Consider the following 18890-nt stretch of genomic DNA (forward strand, 5'->3'; position numbering starts at 1 on the left):
AATTATTTGTATGTGTGCGTGTGCCATCAAATCGGATCTGACAGGTACAGGAAGGAGGAGGTTGTCCCTCCTTCCCCGGCAGAGCATCTGGTGGATTTGAACCGTGCGCCTCTGGGATTGCAGTGCAGCTTCTTGCCACTAGGCCACCAGAGCTCCCCCGAGATTGAGATTTTAACAGTTTCAGCTTGCTCAGTTCCGCTGCTATAGCAAGTCCCATATCCTGGAGACTTGCATAATCCTGTAGTTGACTGTTCGATACCATAGCTCAAGTCTTCTGACTTAAAAAGGTCACCTGATTCCCTGATGAGAGCAGGGGGAGAACGGATCCCCTACCTGTGGGCTACATGGCAAGCAGTTAGTTGACTGTGTCAAAGATGCTTTATTGTCTACCTCAACTCCTTCTTTGCTGGCAGAACTCTAATTTTGTTCATAACAGCGATGTATTCCACCTCAAACAGTGAACCACCATCTCTCTAAGCCAGTGGTTTGTGTTGACCTCATGCACAAGCAGATCAGACCACTCTGTAATCCACAGAGGTTTCTAATGGCTAATTTTTTTCAGAAAGATCTCCAGGATTTTCTTCCTACTCTTTTCTAATCAGAAGCTCCACTGAAATGTCTTCAACATTAAAGCAACACATAAGCCTCCACTGACAGACAGTTAATAGCTGTTTGTGCATTTAGAGTTTTTTTACATTTTTAAAAATTTTATATTGGTTTGCATATGAAATTAATATACACTGTGTTTCATGCACATATATGGTGTTTCACACATTCCTTCATTCGCATTGTGTTTCATACAATCATTCCCATACACTTCATTTTATAAAACCAATTGCCAGACAACAGCCTTATTAACAAATGGTATTGGCAAAATTGGAAAATTATCTGCAGAAAACTCAAGCAAGATCCACACCTCACTCCATACATAAAAACCAATTCAAAGTGGATTATGGACCTAGGACTAAAACCAAGGAATGTAAACTTCATTAAAGAAAAGCTTGGAAGAACTCTAGATGTCCTAATCCACAACATAAACAGTCTTCCAAGAATCCTGGAAAATCTACAACCAGGAGAGGATAAAATAGATGAATGGACCTTCTAAGAAGCAAATCCCTATGCACATCCAAAAACTTCTCCAACAGGGTAAAAGGGAAGCCACAGATTGGGAAAAAACATTTGGTAATGACATGTCAGACAAGGGACTTATATCTAGAATTTATAAAATACTTGAGCACCACAACAAGATAAAGGTAAATAACCCATAACGGGCACAGGATGTGAACAGACAATTCACCAAAGAAGACATTCAGATGGCAAACAAACACATGAAGAAATATTTAAAATTCCTAGCTCTAAGAGAGATGCAAATCAAAACAACTATGAGATATCATCTCACCCCAATAAGAACAGCAAAATTTAACAGAACCGCAAACAACAAATGCTGACGAGGTTGTGGAGAAATTCGAACCCTTATTCACTGTTGGTGGGAGTGTAAACTGGTGCAACCACTTTGGAAGGCTGTATGGTGCTTTCTCAAAAAGTTGCAAATAGAAATACCATTTGACCCAGTAATTCCACTACTGGGAATTAACACTAAAGAAACCGTAACCGCCACCCAAGCAAATACATGCACCACCCATGTTTACTATGGCTTTGTTCACAATAGCAAAGAGCTGGAAACAACCCAAATGCCCATCAAAAACAAATGGATAGAGAAGCTCTGGTGTAGTCACACAATGGAATACTATGCAGCATTGAAAAACAGGGAACTCATGAAATATTATGCAAAATGGATGACCCTGGAGGGCATTATGCTGAGTGAAATATCTCAGTCACAAAAGGACAAATATTGCATAGGGCCACTGTGTAGAACAGTACTGATATCAGGGTTGAGGGAAGGCAGAGAAGAAGGGGAGGAATGACATATACTGCATTGAAACAGATGAAGAGAACTATCTAAAAGGGACATATGATTGGTATTATTGTCACAACAGGAGTCCAGAATGAAGGCTGCACAGTGGAGTGGACTTGGGGGGAGGGATTGCATAACAATGAAAGAGTTTTTCTTTTACTTTTCAAGGAGAAGAGTGAATAGCGGGGGGAGGAGGTGGGTAGGGAGAAAAGTGCAACAATGAATGAATGGAAACCCTAAAAACAATAAATACATAAAAAGCTAAAATTTTAACAACAAAAAAAATTGCCATTGATCAATGCTCATTATCACTCATCTTTTCAGGTCCCCACTGAATCTTTCCGAATTCCTTCACCCCCTTCCAACACCCACCAAATTCTGTGACCTAATGATTTCCCCCACTCCTCATCCTCAGCCCTCCTGCCCCCTCCCCTTAACCCTCTAGACTTTTATACACATCTTGGTAGTTATCCTTCTGTTTTTACAATAACCATCTTATGCAGTATTTGTTCTTAAGAGACTGTTATTTTACTCAGCCTAACGCTGTCTAGCCTCTCCCATATTATATAGTATTTTTTGAAATCACTGTTCCTGAGTGCTGCATCATATTCTATCATGTGAACATACCCACAATTTCTCAATCCATTTGTTTGTTGATGGACATTTTGGCTATTTGCATTTTCTTGTTACTGTGAATAATGCTGCTATGAGCATTGGTGTACAGATTTTCACTTGTATCTCAGTTCTAATTTCCTCAGGGTATGCTCCTAGTAGCAGAATTGCTGGGTCATATGAAATTGCTATGTTCAACTTTATGAGAAAACAGCCAACTACCTTTCAGAATGGTTGTACTATTTGACATTTCCACCAACAGTGTATAAAAGTTCCCAGCTCTTCACATTCTCTCCAACATTTATTGTTTGCTGTCCTGTTACACTTTGCTACCGCTACTGGGTTGAGGTGGTATTTCATTGTGGTTTGGATTTGCATCTTTCTTATTGCCAGGGATTTTGAGCATTTCTTCATGTGTCTGTTGGTCATCCAAGTGTCTTCCTCTGTGAAAAGTCTTTCCATATCTTTTAGCAATTTTGTAATTTGGTTTATAGTTTTTTTCTTGTGCAGGCCCTACAGGATTCTGTAAACTTTCATCATGAGACCCTTGTCTGAGATGGCATTGTCAAATGTCTTTTCCCCAGACAGTATGTTTTCTTTTCATTCTGTTGATAAAAGTTTTTTGGTTTTTTTTTTATTTTTTTATTATTTTGTGTGTATGTACCATCAAATTGGATCTGACTGGTACAGGAGGAGATTGTCCCTCCTTCTTCAGCAGTGCATCTGGTGGTTTTGAACCACGAGCCTCTGGGATTGCACTGTAGCTTCTTGCCACTAGGTCACCAGAGCTCGCCGAGAAAAGTTTTTTATGCACACGGGCCTTATTCTTTTAAAGTTCGTATTCACTAATGTTATCCTCTCCTGGTTGTGTATTTCTGGCTGTATTTTCCAGCCTTTTTATATCATAGGCTAGGCCTTTGAAGTTTGGTCTTATTTTATCGCTTATGATCTTTATGGTTTTGGGCTTTTCTTCAAGGTCTATGGCCCACCTTGAGTTGATTTTTGTGCATAGTGTCAGATGTGGACCCTGGTAATAGCTGTTTTTGAGGGGCTAGATGGGAATCAAATCTAATCTGCCACCTGGAAATCAAATATGCCTCATGGAAGATAAGAGTTGTATAAACAAAACCATTGCTGTCCCCTGTAGATTCAGCCCTTCCACGGGCTGAGAGAAGACATAACAGATGATACAAAAGGCTTTTTACAATAGCTCAGCAGGTGAAAATGGGGGAAAAGAAGAAATAAAGAAAGCCTCCCTATAAAGCTAGTGTTGGTTCATGCAATATCCAATTCTCCAATAACCACCAAAAAAGACTAATTGGCCCCTTAGATGTAATGGGGGTGAATGGAAAGAGCTTGGAGACTCTTTTACCAAAGCTTTGCATGGAGTCAGCAAAGTACCACAGGATCAGCTGCTTACAGATTCAGCAAGTGTACTTATTAATCAGGAACTCAGTCACCCTGTTCAATAGCACTCTCCACCATTCTGCAAATGAATACATTGTGTGCTGCCAATTCAATACTATCCAGGCTGTCTCGCCTTTCCAAAAGACTCCCAGTCTTTGTTGGCGCTACAAGGAATGGCATGAATCATTTGGAATAAAAATGAAATGTGAGATTCTTAAGGCTCTGTCTCAGAGCTCATTGAGTGATCCATCTGACAGACAGCCTTAACGGACAGGACAATAGTTCTCTCCACCGGTAGTCCAGAGTGCGTCAGGGAAGATGAGGCCCCCAGACTGGAGCGCAGACAGACTCAAAGTGATTACGATGTTGCCACTCACTGAGAATTCTGTAATTAAGAAGGCTTACCCAAAGGGGATTTCAAAGGCTTTCCATCTGATTCTCTGTTTCTAAAACTGAAAAAGCCGATCTAGAAAAGCTACATACAAATTAATAATTCCAGATTAGTCATTTCCCCAACTGATTCTTGTTCTATGTATTCAATACGCCAGAATCCTATTTCCCTTGAAGGATTGAAAAAGACAACTCTGAGAAGTTCAAAACAGCTTTGAGAAACCTGGCTGCTATGTCTGATTTAGGGAGGTCTGAACATCTGAGAGCCCTGAGCACCAATGGTTTCCATGGTGACCACGAGAAGCCCAGATGCATGCTTTAATGAAATTGGCTAGTCAGCCAGCATTTACAGGGCAAAGGTTATGGGATATTCAAGGAAAACTCACCTACCACAAAGCTCCTTGGATGAAAGATGAATGGGTATAAAGCACGCCAAGCAATGCTTATCTTGGGAGACGGCTCTGAACTGCATGTCCCAGCGCCAAGACCTTTCTCAGACACAACTGTGTTCACTCATCATCAAAAACTTACAAAGTGTGTTCAGATTCTGTCCCCTCTTTCTGATTATAAACGGAGACCATCACGGGGCTTATAAGTGGGTGCTGCAACTCAGCCTAATCACCCACTCCTACGACTGGAAGATAATCTGGGAAATTCTTCAGAGGCTCCTCAGTGGCCTTATCGACCCAGCATTTTCAGGGAAGAAATACTTAGTGATCAGTTTCAGTAAAGATTACTGAAACAATCCTACCAGGTCTCTGTGACACAGAATTGAGTGGATGGCAATTTAATAATTGAAAATTCTATTTCGAGACCTTTTGAGGAACCTAGCTATGATGCGCACTTTCTCCACATCCTTCCTGTAATTTGCACCTCCACCAATCATTCTATTTTACTCTTTTCTGCCTTCAGGGCTTTATCCATGAGCAAATGCTTATCATGTCACCAACGGCAGCAGGCAGATTCAACCATTTGGGGTCAAAAGAAAAGTGTAAGTACATCGTTGTTGTTGTTATTTTGTACCATAAAGTCACAACCAACCCATAGCTAATCCTCTTTCAGGTTTTCAGAGGCGGCTAATCACATGGGAGGAGATTGCCCATTCTTCTCCCAAGAGTAGCTCATGGCTTTGAACCAACCACATGTCGTCGGGATTGCAATGCAGCTTCTTGCCACTGGTTACCAGAGCTCCCTAAGTACAATGTGGGTCCTGTAATTAATGTTATGAAACAAAATGTGAATGAATGATGGAATGCACAACTAACATGCTTTTTTAAAACAAAGTATTATTTATACTACCATTCATTTCTATACAATTAAGATACATATTGGTTTATTTCTGCACATTATCTTTTATATCATTAACAAATATAATCTGTAACTTTTTTCTCCCCATCTCCTCAAGTCTCCTTTGCACCTTATCTATTTCTTCACCCACCTTTCTCCACTAGTCTCTGCTATCCTAGTGATTCCCTCTTCCTTTTTTCACACTCCTCCCATCATCCCTTTAAACACACACACACACACACACATTTTAAAAAAACACACACACAACACATTTTATTATGACTTGGCTTTAACCATGTAAATTCCTTTGCCATTCAATAATTTCTACTCCTTTTGTTTTTGTAATATCATTTGCAATCCTCTCAGTGTAACAGCACTCTTCCCACTTCTTCTCCCAGTTTCCTGTTTCCATTTGCCCATCTTCCCACCTCTTTCCTGCCTTCTGAACGTTGCTTTTGATCTCATATGGTTGTTCTGAGGAATTACATTCCTTTTCTATACTGCTCACATCATAGGCTTGTCTGTTAACTCTGATGGATTTTGTGGCAAGGATTTGTGCTAGTAACTCAAAGACAAATAGTTTGAATCCAAGAGCTGCTTCACAAGAAAAAGATGAGCAATTTCCTCCTGTGCAACTTACTGCCTCTGAAAACCTGCTGGAGGGTCAACTATGGGCCGATTCTGACGCCACACTACACAACAGCAAATGACAATTTTGTAAGCTTTTCTCCCGCCATAATTTTTTTCTTTTATATTGGTTTGCTTACAAAGTTCATGTACATTGTTTTTCACACCAGATCCTTCCCATTTCCTTTACCCACCATTCCCTCCACCCATCAAATTGTGCAACCATGTGATTATGCCGCTGCCCGTCCTCACCCCAGAAGAGTTATATATATAATGATCTTATTTGTTAATTGCAATAGTCATATTGTCTTTGTCTCAGTTCTTCCCAGGTTGACTCTCCCTTGTCCTGGTTCTTGCACTGTTCTTTGTCTACCCATTACGTTTCTATTCTTCCCCTTCTCCTCCCGTCAGCTACTCTCCTATTATCACAAAAGTGGTGTAGTGAACTCTTTGTCCTTTTGTAACTGAGTTATTTCACTCAACATGATGCTCTCTAGACTCCTTCATGTTGTGTTGCACTTTACGATTACTTCATTGTTCTTTAGTGCTGCATAGTATTCCGCTGTGTGAATATATCGCAGTTGTTCTATCCATTCATTTGTCAGTGGACATTTGTGTTGTCTCCATTTTCTTAATATTGGGAATAGCATTGCTATGAACTAAGTGAACATATTTCTGTGTCTTGCCTCTGATATCCTTAGAGTGTATTCCCAGAAGCAGAAAGGTTGTGTCATATTAGATTTTTATGTTCAGCTTTTTTGTAGAAATGCCAAATTGCCTTACATAGTGGTTGTATCAAATAATAATTTTTTTAATGAAAGATTTTTTTTTCTCATGGGGAAAAAAGTCTGACTCTAGGACTTGCAATTGTTCTACCTTTGCCCATCATTGCTAGATTCTTGGAAATATCTCCAAATACCATTGGAAGATGTTAAATTGTTATTTTAAATACCCCCAGAAGTAAGTTTTAAACACCTAAAAATTAGGTAAATAATTAGGAAAAAATTCAGAAATCACTTTTCACTTGAGAAAAATAATTTCTATTAAATCTTAGAAATGGGTATGTTTTACGTAGTATTGGGATTCAAATTCTATCACACCTACTCCACATTCCTGCCACTGAAGTCAGAAATGTCATCTTTAGTAAACAGAAATTAGTTGAGGTTTTCCCTCTATTTTTAAAGGTTAATATTGCTTAGAATAAAGACTCACTAAGGCAATGGAAATTAGTACATGAACTTGACACAATGACTGCAATGCTGGGCTTGAGTATAGTGGAGATTGTGAGAATGTGGCAAGATAGATTACATTTGACTCTGTTGTTCATAGGGCCCCTCTGAGCTTGCATTAACTTAATGACACCAAACAACAAGATAAGTGAGTGAGCAGTCAGTAGTGAGGCAAGAGAGAAGCTGAGGTCATGAAGAGAAAGATGCAAAGCCCAGAAGAGTGAGAAGATTAGGCTTCTGTAAGAGAACTTAAGGAGCTCTAGTTGGCCTAGTGAGTAAGGAGCTACCAATCCAAAGGCATGCAGTTCATATCCACCAGCAGCTCTGTGAAAGAAAGATGGGCAATCTCCTCCCATGCAGTTTACTGTTTCTGAAAACCCATGGGAGGGTTAGTTAGCTATAAATTTGGTTCCAATTTGACAAGAAAACTTAGAAGCTGAGATGGGTCTGAAGGTACAGTGCTTTGAAATAAAATGGGATGAAGTAGTTGCAACAAAATAAATGGATTCACAACTTTCTGCTTACACCATTGTTGTTAGGTGTCATCGAGTCAACTTCAGCTCTTAGCTATTCTATGAACAGCAAATCTGGACCTTGGCCGATTCTGGCCATCTTCACAGTCTCTGATATGCTCAAGCACATCGTTACAATTACTGTCAGTCAGTCCATCTTGTTGTCAACACTCCTTTCTTTTTCTGACCCTCCACCTTTCACAATACAATTACTTGCACTAAGGGACTCATATTTCACTTTCAAGGAGAAACCTTATATATTTAACCTCTTTAGAAAATGTATGTTGAAAAAATCTCTACATTACCCTCTTGTGTTGTGACTCTAGAAATGGCATTTTAAGATAAGAAACGACTCAAAAGATACGAGTTTTGGCACCATGCCTATGCCGTCACTGACCGAAACAGAAAATACCAACATGCTTGACATTGAACTGTTCTAATGAAAACATACCTGAGAGGATATGTTTGATAATTTCCTATGGAATTAAATTAAATCAAGATAAAGCCATTGGATCACTCCCATTAGGTTTAAATAGATGCACTACTCACTCGAAAGACCTTCTCCACTCTTGCAATGCTTTTCCCAAAGATGGTTCCAAGTTGATCTCCAATTCCAGCCAGTAAGAAACCAAAGAGTGGAATTCCAAAGATGGCATATAAAATACAAAAGATTTTGCCGCCTTCAGTGCTTGGAGCAATATTTCCATACCCTGGTGAGAAATGTTTAAAAGAAAGAATGGTGAGGGTGGCAGTGAAATCATACTATGAAACCAAAGACGCCACAGGCTTCTTCCTTAAAAAGTTCTGGCTTTGACAAGCACTGTGGCAATTGGACAATTAAAACAGACATTCGGGGCAGGGGGGAAGAAGAACGAACTGGGGAGGAGGGTAGAGAAAACAGTGCAACAATGAATGAATGAAAACCCAAAATCTCTGTAAATGTTCATTAAAACTAATAAAATTTAATAATAATTTTAAAAAATTAAAAGGAAAAAAGTTCTACTTCTTAGGGAAAAGAACTTCAGCTCAAAGACCTCATGTCATTCAGCACATCTCTGGGTTCTGAGCATTGCTTCTCTAGACCCTCTCTTTGCAAATAATTTCAGAGATCTCTGGTGCTTTGTATGTTCTGAAAGATTTTGGAAAATTTATTTGCATTTCTCAGGGAAAATGGTGCCACATTTTAAGAAAGGTCAAACATCACGGGCTTGTCTGGGCATGCGTGGCTTAGGGAGCTCTGGACATATAAGAAGGGTTGACCACTACCTATTTTTAGATTGGAAAGTTCGTCTTCTCCTTTACTATCTAACTCAGTGAACCCTTCTACCTAGACCAGTTGTGACTGTCTTCTACATCTGCCTTCCTAGGGTGATGGGCTTTCTCAGAGAGGACATATAGTTTAGTATAAACTTCAAAAGAACTCAAGAATCATTGTTCCCTAAGCTAGAATAGTGAACAAGGAAGGTGGGGAGAAAATACTCTGCCTCTTTTCCCCACACTGAACCACTCCATTGAATTCTACCTACCAGTAACTCCATAGCGTCTAGGAGCTTGACCTCTCCTCCACTCTCTTCCTGCACCAGAAGTGAGGGCTATTTGGTGCTAAGTGATTGTTTGTTGAGGGATCAGATGTTTAAATACAAGAGAATCCTTTTACAGTCATGCTGATAAATACATATTTCAAACCAGGCTTTGGAAACACCAGCATCTGCATTCTTAATAGTTGTACAAGTCTATTAATGGACTTACACATTTTGAGTGTTTGGCCTCCTCAGTATAGATAATACTAAGGAACATTTTGCTGGGGGGAGGAAAGGTGTTACTTATGGTGTTACTACAGTCAGAGAGATGAGAGGCTAAATTAATTGATATTCATTTTCATTTCAATTAATATTACAATAGGTGCTAACTAGAGTCACTTAACTGTCCTCCTAATTTAGGTTGACACATGTTGAACTGGTTTCTGAATCCAAGTAATGACTAATTAATGGGTCCATGGTTATCAGCATGTTGTTGTTGTTGTTGCTGTTGTATACCATGGAGTTGGATTGACTCACAGCTGACCCTCCAGCAGGTTTTTGTTTCTTTTTTAATCTACAACCACATTTACTCAACATTATACTGTAGGTTTGACAACTAAAATACAAAAAAAGGAGAATATAAGGGTGCAAAATGAGGAATTTTTTTTTCCATTTTAAATCACTTCTTTTGGTACATTGAAGTTTCCAAAGAATCTGTAGGCAAACTACTAGAATTAAATGAATTAAGTCTTTGAGTTAAAGGAAAACATAAATTATAAGTTCCACGTGTTCCTAGTAATCTATATAGTTTAGACCAGCAAAGTAAATCTAAGAAAAACCACGCAATCAGGAGTCTCTACAGTGTGGATATGTGATACATGACAGGGACTTTTCAGGTTTGTGAGAAACCATCTGAAGAGCAAATATTGGTGTTTCTGAGTTTGGAACAAACAGGGAAGGAAAACCAAAATGATTGGTCCAGATGTTTAATGGACTATGACATTTCCACAACCGTACGGCCAGAAACTAGAAAGATAGTTCCTGATCACCCCTCTGAATACCGTAAAAATTATTCTATTATAAGATCCTGGACAGAGTGAGAGAAAATAGGAAGCAAAACCAAATGACCAGGCTTCCTGGCTTACTAGAGACTGGTGGAAATTCCAAGATCATGGCCCTTTGCTACAGAAGGAAATTCTCCTCTTTGCCTCAGTTTTCACCCATAGGACAGATTTAGGAGGTGATCTTCCTACAAGGTCAACACTAAGGGAAAAGAGTGGACTGAGTTCTGGGTTTCCCATTTTAGTTACATAATCCTTGCTAGTCACGGTCCTTGAAGAAGTTTCTTTCCTCGGCAAATGTCCATTTGATCTTGCATGATCTACCGTTCTGAGGAATGAGTACCCAGCGGGTTTTTAGATGCTGTAAGTCACACAGGAGGAGATAATCCATCTTTCTTCTGTGGAACAGCTGGTGAATTGTACCACAAGTCTGTGGATTGGCAGCCCAACTCCTTACCCCTAAGCCACCAGAGCTTCCTTGCTGACATGAGTGAAGTATAATATTACACAGTAGAAGTAATGCTAATGCTGGTACAACAGCACTGAAAGTATAATACTAAACTAAATAATAATACAGCACAATAAAAAAGAACATTGCTGGCCGGCCCATCATTCATCCCCCCTCTACAGGACTGGAAAACAGACCGTTTCTTCCTGTATTTGGGACTGAGTCACCTGATTATTTTCCTTTTCACTTTTCATTTCAGATTCATTCAAACCCCTTATCACAATTTAACTAAATTACAGTTTCCATATCTCAAAGAGATGTTCAGGCAAGTCTCCCTAATCTTTCATTTCTCTTTCTCACCGCCATTTCCATTTAATTCCACGAAGAAAGCTCTCGGAATTTTCATCCAAGTACTTTCAGCTGCTTGAACAAAAGCATTTTCCTAAGCATTCCCCTCTAAAAATCATCTGATCTATATCGGCACAACCCTATCGGTGAGCCTCCACACCTTAACTCCATACAGGCTTTGGATGAACCATGGAAACATTCTTGGGATTGGTAGAAACATTCAAGACTTTTATTTGACTGTTTTATAATTGCCTGGTTATAGTCAGGGAATACAGGTTTTCTTTTCGTTTGCATGTCTCAGAAAGGCACAGGCAAACAGAGGCTTTAAACCAGCAGAAGAGACATCCTAGTGGTTCTGATCTCTATTATACCTTCTTCCCGCAGCTTTTAGAGGATTCAGCCCACCTCTTGGACAAGGTACAGAGCTGAAGAAACATCGCCAATATTATTCAAGGAGTAGAAGCAAGAAGTAAGAAGATGGGGGCTTGAGTCCTGTTTCTGTCTCTTCCTTCAACCTGGTTGTCTTTAGATTCATGTAGTGGTGGTGGTGTTGTGTACAATCAAGTCAGAACCAACCCATAGCTGCACCTCCAATCAGTTTTTGAGGCAGTTAATCACAGGGGAAGAGACTACCCACCCTTCTCCCTCGGAGCCCCTGGTGGATTCGAACTGCATCCCTTCAGGGTTACAGCGCAGCTTCTTGCCACTAGGCCACTATTTATTATTGATTAAATCATGTTGTTCCTCCAAATTAAGTGTTTAAATCCTAGCCTGCACATAATCCTGCTTGGAAATAGGGTTTTCTTTAGTATGTTAAGGGACTTCTGGTGGCAGAGTGGGTAAAAAATTTCACTCCCAACCTAATGGCAGGTGGTTCAAGAACACCAACTGCTATATGGAAGAAAGATGGGCCATCTTCTCCTGTGAGATTTAGAGCCTCTGAAAACTTGCTGGAGGGTCAGCTATCAGTCAGTTCCAACTCAGAGGCAATGACGTTTAGAGGTTTGTTATGTTGATGAACCCTGTTAGCATGTTGCATGATAACATCTATTTGCTAGCTGAAAACTGCAGTTCGAATTCCATCAACTGCTCAAAGGAGAAAGATGGGCAGACTCCTCCCAAAAGACTTACAGCTTCAAAAACCTGGTTTCCTTGAATCTTTATCAACTCGGTCATACTAGAAATATTGTTGTTTATTCAGTCACACCCAAGCTGGGTGGTTCTAAATCTAATCACTTTTTTGTTATAAAGAGAGATTATTCATGAAGATAGGAACACCTGGAGGAAACAGAACTGTCATTTGCGGACCATTAAGGAAGCAAGAGCCAGCCAAGACTACCAATGAGAAAGGAAACCAATAAGCCTGGGGTTTAGAATTGGACTTTTAGCTTCCAGAACTGTGAGGGAAATTTATTCTTTTTAAAGCCATGTACATGATTTTTGTTGTTACAGTAACACTAGGTAACTGAGACACTGGTGATGAATGTGAAAAATAAGTGAACTGTGAAGTCTACCCCCTTTCAACTGGTATAGGTGTCACTGTCATTATTATTGATACAGTTTTGCTATAACAACAGGGAAATAGGTATGAAACCTGAGACTGGTATGTTTATGTTTAATACACTGAGTTGTGGTTAAACACATGAACACTCACGCACTCACATGAAATGCAACCTTAGGAATGGGGACTATCTTAATGTCTGCTATGCAAGGAATAATCAAACAAATAAGAATTTATAAACATCAAGTATATTTATACTTCAAATAATCCTCATTGCTGTCAAGTTGGAACTGGAACTGACTCAAAGTTGACCCTTCAGCAAGTTTTTCAGAGGCTGTAAATTGCACAAGAGGGGTTGTCCATCTTTCTTCCAAGAAGCAGTTGGTGAATTCAAACTACCTGCTTCTGGATTGGCAGTGCAAAGGCCTACACACTATGGTACTAGAACTACTAAATGTATTTCTAGACGTGTTTAATTATTATGTCACCGGTGCCCGTACCAAGGCCCTTGCTGTAATTTTATTTTAGTGCTTTAGTCTGTTAAAGAGAACAAATAAAGAGCTTCTTGCTAATTTGACCATCAATCTTTTCCAAGAAAATTCTAGAACTTGTACTTTGGAACTTTGCTCTGAGAGAGGAGAAACATCCACATTCAAGGCTTTTTGGCTCCATTTGTGCCAACCTATCTACTACCTATTTTTCCAAAATGTATGGTGAAATTTTGCAGTTCTGTTGTTGTTGTTGGGTGTCATTTAGTTATCCACAACTCATAGCGACCCTATGAACAGCAGGTCTGAACCCTGCCCTGTGCCAACTTCATCATCTCTAACACGCCTGGACCCATTGTTAGAGTCACTGTGCCAATCCATCTTGTTGAGGGTCTTCCTCTCTTCCTCTGACCCTCTACTCTTCCCAGCATGTCTTTTTCCAAGAACTGGTTCCTCCTGTAACATACACAAAGTATGTGAGACAAAGTTTCACCATTCTTCCCCCTAAGAGGCACCATAGTTGAACTTTATTCAAGACGTATTTGTTTGTTCTCTTGGAAGTCCATGGGATATCAATACTCTCCTCCAACACTACGACTCAAAGGCATCGATTCTTCTGTCATCCTTTTCTTTAAAAAAAAATTTTTTTTCACTAGTTTATTTACAAAATTCTAATAAAATTTGAACAAATTTCTTCTGTCATTCTTATTCACTGTCAAACTTTCGGATACATGGGAAATAATTGAAAAGCCCATGGCTTATATCAGATGCACCTTAATCTTTAAACTGATATTATTGCTCTTTAGTACTTTGGAGCACCTTGACAGCAGATTTTCTCAATGCAATATCTCTTTTGATTTCTTGACTACTAGTACACTGGGTGTTGACTATGGATCCAGGTAAGATGAAATCTTTGACAACTTCAGTCTTTTCTCCATCTATCATCATGTTGCCTGTTGGTCAAGTGGTAGAGATTTTGTTTTCTTGATGTTGAGATATAACCCTTATTGAAGAGTGTAGGCTTTGATCTTCTACAGCAAGTGTCTCAAGCCCTCTTCACTTTAAGCAGGCAAGGTTGTATTATCTGCATAATACAGGTTGATGTTGTTAAGTGCTATAGAGTCGTAGACAACCCATAGCAACCCTATGAACGAAAGTCTTGAACACAAAACTTTCATCTTTTCTCCAAGTTCATAGAGTTTCTGGAGGCAAGCTTTTCTAGAAGTGGATGCCACTCCTGCTTCCAAGTCTGTGTTAATCAGAAGATCCACAAAAAAGCAGGCCTGAGGGCCACAGGCCTGAGGGCCCAAAAGCCTTTTTAAAGGCAAGGCCAAATCCTATCAGCTCACAGCCTACTGTGAGCAAGAGCCACTCCCTAGTCTCAACCCCAAATGAGTCTTCCTCTAATTCTAGAGGAATCCTCTTATTAATCAATTTTTTTGGTATCATAGCTTTTATTTTTAAATGTGTATGTCTCTCTGGAGACTAAGGTCCACCTGATACAGGCCATGGTCTTTGCAATCACTTGTTATGCATCAGAGAGTTGGACAATGACTAGGGAGGATAGAAGGAGAACTGACGCCTTTGAGCTGTGGTGCTGGAGAAGAGTATTGAATGTACCATGGACTGCCAAGAAAACAAACAGATTCATCCTGGAGAGGGTCAAAACAGGCTACTCCTTGGAGGCAAGGTTTCTGGAGCTTCGTCTGACATACTTTGGACATGTTGTAAGGAGAGACAGGTCTTTAGAGAGGGGCATCATGCTGGGTAGAGCAGAGGGACAGCGCAGGAAGGGAAGACCCTCTATGAGGTGGATTGATTCAGTGACTGGGATAATCGGGATGGGTGTGTCAGAGGCAACGCGATTGGCACAGGATAGAGCAGGGTTTTGGGCTGTTGTATAGGGTCGCTATGAGTCGCAAACGAATCGACGGCACGTAACAACACAACAACAACACATCACATATGTGCATTGTTTCTTGACTCAACAGTTTATAAGAGAAGATTAAGTATCGATTTTATATTGACTGGCTACATGTATTTAACATTTTAATTTTTTAAAAACTCTATTTTATTGTGACTTTAACGAAGGTTTACAGAAAAGTTGGACTTCCACTAATTTGTTGTTGCACATTTTCCTTCCTCTCCATCCCCCACCCCCATTCACTTTTTTATTTTATAATTTTTTTCTTTTTTTTTTGTTGCACACTTTCTTCCTTCTCTCCCCTCCACGCCCTCCCAGTCCATCCAGCAATGCACTCCTTCTTCCAGGTTGTTGTCACATGTATAATGTCTAATCATATTCCTTTCAGACAGTCCTTCCCCTCATCTCTTCTACCGCAGTGTTCATTATCTATCCAGTCTTTTCCCATTCTCTGCCTACTCCACCCCAATCCATTCTCTTTTATAACAGCGGTGTTAAACAGTATTTGTCCTTTTGTGACTGAGGTATTTCACTCACCATAATGTCCTCCAGGCTCCCCCATGTTGTACAATGCTTTATGAGTTCATTGTTTTTCAATGCTGCATAATACACAATTGTGTGAATGCACCATAGCTTTTCTCCCCACTTGTTTGCTGTTGGGAATCTGGGTTGCTTCCATTCTTTACCAATTCTAAGACCTTAGATAAGCTACTTAACATCCTGCCTCAACCTCTTCAGCTACAAAATGGGGCTATTAGTAGCACCTAACTTGTAGGCATTAAGGAGTTCCTGGGTAGTACAAAAGGCACTCTGACGGAATAGTTAAAGCATTCAGATGCTAACCAAAAGTGTGGCAGTCTGAACCCAACAACCCTCCAAAGGAAAAAGATAAGGTGGGCTGCTTCCTTAAAGATATTTTGACTTGGAAACCCCAAGGGTAAGTTCTACTCTACCCCATAAGTTCACTATGAGTTTTGTGGGTTTTTCGTTGTTGTTTTTGGGCAGATCAAATAGTTATATGCTTTAACTGCTAGCTAAAAGATTTATAGTTCAAGTTCACTCAAAGGTGCTTTGGAAGAAAGCTATGGAATTCTATTTCAAAAAAAATCAGCCATTAACAACTCTATGGACCACAGTTCCACTCCAACAAACTCGAGGTAACCATGAGTCAGAATTTAATCAACTAAATAACCAGTTTATAAGTATTGAAGATTAAATTACTTCATACATGTCAAATGTGGTACAGAGTGAGACTTGTGTGCTACAAACTATCATCTCTGTGGTTTTCTGTGTGAAGGCATTGCTTCTGAAAAATGAGTCTCCAGAAAAACAAATTCCCAACAGAAAAACAGAATATTGGTTCCTATTTATCCTCTTGAAATCCACTGCTCTCCCACAGTGCTAGAAAAAGAGGCAAAAAAGTCTGACCCTCAAGTTGGATTGGCACAAGGCTGATTGGGGTGTGTGTGTGTCTAAGGATACAGCTAGGGATAGCAGAGGCTGGGGAAATGTTAAGACGTACAGTCCCACTGTGGGATAGGCTTTATGGGTGTGTACCCTGCTACAGATCCCACAACAATTAGAAGGATCCGTGATGGTTTAAAGTTGTGCTGCTGATGTCTTGAAATTCTTAGTAATTTCTACTAAGGGACTAGTAGGTTTTCATTTTGCATAGTATATGCTAATTATGTAGCTAATACAAATGCATGAAACTAGACCCCATCTCTTATAACTGTGAGATCCTAGGCAAATTACTTCACTTCTGTGCCTTCCTGTCTCCTCATCCATGTGATGAAGCTAATCATAGGCATTCATCCACGTGGCTAACGTGAGGATTAAGTGGAATCAAGTGGCTGGCACCTCACAAGAACTCTGTACATATCAGTCATAATAACTGCTGTTTCTAAAGTCATAATTAGTCCAACCCAAGTATCAGGTGAGTACCAACACCTACCCAAGCACCTTCTCAGGCACAGCCCTTAACCAAGGCTGCCAGGAAAGTGATATGGTCAATGGCTACCACTTGACCAGGTCTTTTTGCTGATGTAGGTAGAAGCACGTGACTCAATCTGAAAGTGTCCCCAAAAGACAACATTCTAATTGCATTTTACAGCTCTTAGCAAGCGCTCAGTCATTTGCTGCACATCTGCACATGATGGTTTATAGATGAGCAGCATCCTCTGAAGTGGGCATCCTTCCTCCAGGTTTGTAAAGTTAGTTGCTGGGGACCTAGGAGCACAATCAACAACCAAAGGCAGGTGGGACTCTCTCATCAGAGAATCAGTTGCTGACAAAGGAAACTGGGTGCCCTGGGAAAAGACCAACAGAAGCCTGGTCTTCCTTTTGATTTTGAGAATGTACATGAATGTCTGCCTCTCACTCTTATAAGTCTCGACGTCTGAACACAAAGGGAGGGGAAGGAATGACAGCTGTTGAGCCAGTTCCAACTCATGACATCTCCTGTACGTGTCTGAGAACTGTGCTCCATCTCGTGGGTTTTTTTTTTAATTATTTTTATTGATTTTCCTATAATAATACCTTTATAGAATATTTCATTCATATACATTGTGGGGGTTTTTTGGTTTATTTTTGGTTTGGGGGGTTGTTTTTTGGGTGGGTTTTTTTTGTTTGTTTGTTTTTAAATTTTATTCTGATTTATTTACAAAGTTTGAATACATTGTTGTTCACAAAAGGTCCTTGCCACTGTCGTGTTTTAAATGGCTGATTCTTTGCAAATAGATCATTAGGCCTTTCTTCTGAGGCACTTTTGGGTGGACTCAATCCTTCAACCTTTCAATTAGCAGCCAGGCATGCTAACCATTTGCATTACCCAAGAACTCCAAACTGAAGGAACGTTTTTTAAAAGAGAAATGTGTTTGTATCACTAGATAAGAGAGACTGTTTCTACTGAGCAATATCACTGCTTTTCAGGACATATCTTGGTATTTCTAAGCTCACCCTACACACCTTCTAAATAATGGATACATTTCATGTGTCTGAAAAGTACAAAACTTCACGTGGCTCATGACAGCTTTCCAAGAAAGCAATTTGCTGAGACTTGAAAGCATCCTTGTCTGTTGACACAGAAATCCCTGGGGAATCTCTCCAAAGAACACTTTTTGTTGAGTTTTTTCTCATCATAATGTTACACTATCACAAAGCCAAAACCAGGTTAAGCCTCCAACAATATGTCTTGAAGTAGATGGTCCCTCAGAGATTTTCTTTTTCTAAGAACTTTGGTCATATGGGCAAACAGTCACCACATTATGTAACCAATTATAAGAACAGAGGATGCCATTATTAGTTGTTGATAAATGGATTCTAACTTGTGGTGACCCCCATGTGTGCAGAGTAGAAATGATCGAGTTTCCAGAGCTGTGACCTTTCAGAAGCAAGTCACCACACCTGTCTTCTAAGGCATCTCTGGATGGATTTGAAGCATGAATCTTTCAGCTAGTAGTTGAGCATTTAACCCAAGAAAAGGGCTGTGTGTGCTTCACACCCAGTGAAAATGCAATGCCTCGGGTCAAACTGCTCCACCTTCTGAATCCTGAGCGGCAGGGATGTTGCCAGAAAAATTGAAAGAACCGTTAGACTCAGTTTTCATCCAAGCCTGGCCAT

At 39.9% G+C, this 18890-nt stretch overlaps 1 protein-coding gene across 1 annotated transcript in view; it reads right to left on the reverse strand.

Annotated features, from left to right (window-relative positions):
• Nucleotides 1–18890, reverse strand: part of KCNK10 (potassium channel, subfamily K, member 10) — a 223881-nt gene that overhangs the window by 58793 nt on the left and 146198 nt on the right. Inside the window, exon 4 of the mRNA XM_006896020.1 lies at nt 8529–8689. Within this exon, the coding sequence (XP_006896082.1) occupies nt 8529–8689 (161 nt within the window). The remainder of the gene's footprint in view (nt 1–8528; nt 8690–18890) is intronic.

This window comes from Elephantulus edwardii, unplaced genomic scaffold (genome assembly GCF_000299155.1).
Source record: "Elephantulus edwardii isolate Elephantulus edwardi_28Jun2011 unplaced genomic scaffold, EleEdw1.0 scaffold00179, whole genome shotgun sequence".
Lineage (NCBI taxonomy): Eukaryota > Metazoa > Chordata > Mammalia > Macroscelidea > Macroscelididae > Elephantulus > Elephantulus edwardii.